Source organism: Nicotiana sylvestris, chromosome 8 (assembly GCF_000393655.2).
Source record: "Nicotiana sylvestris chromosome 8, ASM39365v2, whole genome shotgun sequence".
In the NCBI taxonomy this organism is placed as follows: Eukaryota; Viridiplantae; Streptophyta; class Magnoliopsida; order Solanales; family Solanaceae; genus Nicotiana; species Nicotiana sylvestris.
This window is the reverse complement of record NC_091064.1, coordinates 160,401,964-160,405,960: the sequence shown is the minus strand read 5'-3', so window position 1 is coordinate 160,405,960 and position 3,997 is coordinate 160,401,964. Positions and strand designations below refer to the sequence as shown.

Below are 3,997 nucleotides of genomic sequence, written 5' to 3'. Positions count from 1 at the left end.
CCAAACAACCTCCTTTTGTTTTGTCCTAAATTCTATATCAATACGCAACAGATCTTAAAATTAGTTTTCACATTACTGTAGCATCGAGTTTCTTCAGCAAAACTGTATCGTTACTCTTCTTTGTAAAGTGAAGGTTTCTGCTCTTCTTTCAATTCTATGATGTGTTGAAGCACTCTTTCAAAGCTTTACCCAATAGTTACAGATCTAATTTTTAAAACACGGAGTTACTGTAGCTTCGACAATTCCAAGAAATTATGCTCTTCATATGAATTCTTAACGGTCAAAATCTTCAAACTTTGGCGACATGATCGCACAGGCCTTCTATGGCCTCATCGCCAGGTGAACAGCCCACTGTTGGGGTTGGGTTACCTTCTCATGCGCCAACTACCATCACTATGGATCATGTAACCAACTCAAAACATTTGGACTACGCTGTTGTGCTAAAACCAAATGCTATCAACAACGCAACACCAAAAACTTCCTCCAATATTGAACCAATCCCTATCAGACGTCCAACTTTCTTGCAAGGGAAACCTTTGGTGAAGTTTTCTGAATATGAAGTAGATCGCATGAATCACATCGAAGGATTACATTGGGCAGTCGTATGTAAATTCTCATATGGCTGGCCAGAACTGCAAGAATTACGCAAAATTCTTCCTTTGCAGTGCGGGATCAAAGGGGAATGCAATATTGGCTTTCTTCGAGATAGGCACATTTTGATAAGGCTCACACTTTGGCAGGATTATATCGAGTTCTCGTCGAAAGGTGTACATTATGTGAGGGGCAAGTTTGGACAAGAATACCAACTGAGAACCTTGATATACGATTCAAGATTTACAACTGACGAGGAAACATCGAAGGTAATGGCATGGATCTCATTTCCAAATTTATTGCCTACATACTTTGTAAAGGAATGCCTATTTTCATTGGTCTGTGCTATTGGTAAGCCTCTTCACCTAGATGTGGCAACAATTAACAAAACAAGGCCAAGTTGTGCAAAAGTCAAGTATTAGTAGATCTTATGGCTGGCTTGCCCAAGAAAATTCGTATGGATATCGAGCATGATGTCACAAAAGAGATAAGAACAGAGTGGGTGACTGGGAGATAAGAGTGTAAACTACAAGGGCATGACATGCTAGAATGTTGGAGGATTCACCCTGAAATCATGAAAAATAAAAATAAAGAGCAGGCTATCACTAATGAAACAGTAACGGATATGAATATTGATAAAGGAAAGGATAATGCTCCTCTAATGATCCTTTCAAATGGCAAGTTTATTGGCAATGTTGGTGCACAATGGAAGGAAGTGAGAGATAATAGGAGACTTATTAAGGGTAAACAAACTGAAGGCTATGGTACAGCTAGGAATGAAGTGATTGCAGGTGATAAGGATACTGGAAAATAATTACAAACAGCTAATAAATATGTTGTACTAGTAGTGGAAGATGAGGAGACTAATCAGACTAACCAACTGGCCTTAGTGAATGAAACTCCAGTACAAATAAATCCCAATCAAATTGTTGCTCTTACTGGGAAATCGAATGCAGATGCACGAGCATTTAATCCAATCACTACTGATGTAGTAGCCTCTGAGAATGGTAACTTTGCTAAGACTACTGTGAATGGGAATGAAGCTCAGTTGACGGCTAACCAAAGAGGAACTAAAGAAAGTCCTGCACAAAGGGTGAAGCATGTGCTTACTGTAGCACCAGCAGGACAAACTGAATCAACAGTTTAATGGGATAATAGGACTTTTATCCAAACAAAATTAGGACCAAATAATGAGGACACTACCAACAATGTCAATATAAAGTAACATGCAACATATTTGCATCAACTGGTCACCACAAATCAATCCTACCAAGAAGTTCCTTCACAATCATTAGCTATTGGGAATAGTCAGTTAGGTCGTTTGTGGGAGTCTCAAAATGAAAATGAGAATGAATCAGAAGAGGAAGGAGAATATCATTCTGAGGAAGATCATATAAATACAGATGATATTCGATCATATGGAGAAGAAATAGTTGATGTAGTGCAAGTTATAGCTGAAGATGATCAGAATTCTGCAGAGAAATCAGTGCAAAAACAGGTGAAAAAGAAAGTTATTCATGTCATGGATCCAAATCAAAAACTTATCCCAGACCCCCCAGATAAACCATTTCCTAACATAATTACAACTACACCAGAAAACAACCTCAACATCAATCCCATTATGCCAAAACCAGTTACACCTACCTCTACCCTACAAGCCAAAAAAGTTACCAATCCAACAGAAGCTCCTGCTTCTTCAATAACTCCAGAAAACCAGAAAACCTCTAAAGGACACGCTGAATTGGTTCCTAAAACTGTGAATTCTCTACTTACCAAGCAAAACAAGAATGTTGAAGAGGAGAATAAAGAAGATACTCATGGTCAAGATATGGATGAGGAATCTATTGCACAAAACTTCAGGCACATAGCAAGACAAGGTGATTTATCTCCCAGAGTTATGGATAAAGTGAAATCAGCAGGCAGACGAAAAAAGAAGCAGCAAAAGGAAAACATAAGTGTTCCAGGTACTGGTGTTCAAACAAGGAGGGCAGGTTCTAAATCAATTGTTTAAAATAAATGCTATCATCTGGAATATTAGATCTGTGAACACACAACAAGCTTTTGAAAAACTTGTTACAATGCATAGACAGTATCATTTCAGATTTGTCGGACTAATGGAACCAAAGCAACAGTCGAGGAAACTTGAAAGATATAGGAGCAGACTTGGGCTTGCACAGGTATTTGTCAACATTTCTAATAAAATATGGGCTTTCATAGATGATGATTTTGAGGTTATGGTATTATTTGACATGCAACAGCAACTCACTTTGAGATTAACTGACACCAATACCCAACAAGAATTTATCCTTACCCTAGTATACGCCAAATGTGATCATATCAAGCGTATAAAACTATGGGATACTCTCTACGCTTTGGCAAGTGACATGACTACTCCATGGATTGTTCGTAGGGATTTCAATGTAATATGGGATGAGGAGGAGAAGTTTGGTGGTCTTCCAGTACCCATAAACGAAGTGGATGACTTTAGGCATTGCATAAATTCATGCAACCTCATCGATCTTGGATTCAAAGGAAGTATATTCACTTGGTGGAATGGTAGGGCTGAAGAGGACTGCATTTTTAAAAGACTGGATCGTGTACTAGGCAATATGGAACTACAGCAACTTTTCCCAAGTGTGGAGGTGACTCACTTATCAAAAATAGGCTCAGATCACTTCCCACTCTTGATTAAATGTGATCCAAATCTGATAACTACCAAAAAGCAATTTCGATTCCTAAATTTTTGGACTGATCACAAAACCTGTTGTGAAAGAAAATTGGGTGGATGACCTAGCTGCAAACTTTCAGGTTACCTCTCTCATAATTTTCAACAACAAATTGAAGAAACTGAAAAAGTTCTTATCAAGATGGAGTAAGGATACATATGGAGATATTTTCCAAAAAGTTGCAAGTCTAGAAGAGGTTGTTCTGGTACATGAAGCTCAGTTCGAACTTAGTCCCACAAGTATGAATAGGGAGAGGCTCAACAAGGTGAAAGCAGAACTTACTAGATACCTGGCCTTGGAAGAGCAATTCTAGAGACAAAAGGCAGGCATGACATGGTTTAAGGATGGAGATCGCAATACGAAGTTCTTTCATGTACAAGTGAATAAGAGAAGAAAAAGGCTGCAATTAAAAAAGAATTCAAGACAGTGCTGGCAATTGGATAGAAGGAAATGATCAGATGGCTGAAGAAACAATCAGTTTCTTTATGTCGCAATTTCATGAAGATGTTGTACCAACCTCATTTAGGATCATAGATCATGTCCCTAACATGATTTCGTTGGAGCAGAACCAAGAACTACTGAAACAACCTACCAAAGAAGAAGTCAAACAGGCTCTCTTTGGCTTAAATGCAGACAGTGTTGGGGGTCCGGATGGCTTCACAGGTAAATTCTTTCAACAG

General features: G+C 38.5%; 1 protein-coding gene across 1 annotated transcript; it reads left to right on the top strand.

Annotated features, from left to right (window-relative positions):
• The first annotated feature begins 2,705 nt into the window (after window positions 1-2,705).
• Window positions 2,706-3,630, top strand: LOC104210576 (uncharacterized). The gene is made up of 2 exons (XM_009759504.1): window positions 2,706-3,233; window positions 3,400-3,630. Exons 1-2 carry the CDS (start codon window positions 2,706-2,708, stop codon window positions 3,628-3,630), a joined length of 759 nt encoding a protein of 252 aa, XP_009757806.1.
• Window positions 3,631-3,997: the final 367 nt, after the last annotated feature.

Excerpts from the sequence above, each read along its gene's own strand:
- LOC104210576 (XM_009759504.1), top strand. The coding sequence starts at position 2,706 with ATGGAACCAAAGCAACAGTCGAGGAAACTTGAAAGATATAGGAGCAGA. Across the intron at positions 3,234-3,399 it reads AACTTTTCCCAAGTGTGGAG|GTTACCTCTCTCATAATTTT; the intron begins GTGACTCACTTA and ends GCAAACTTTCAG.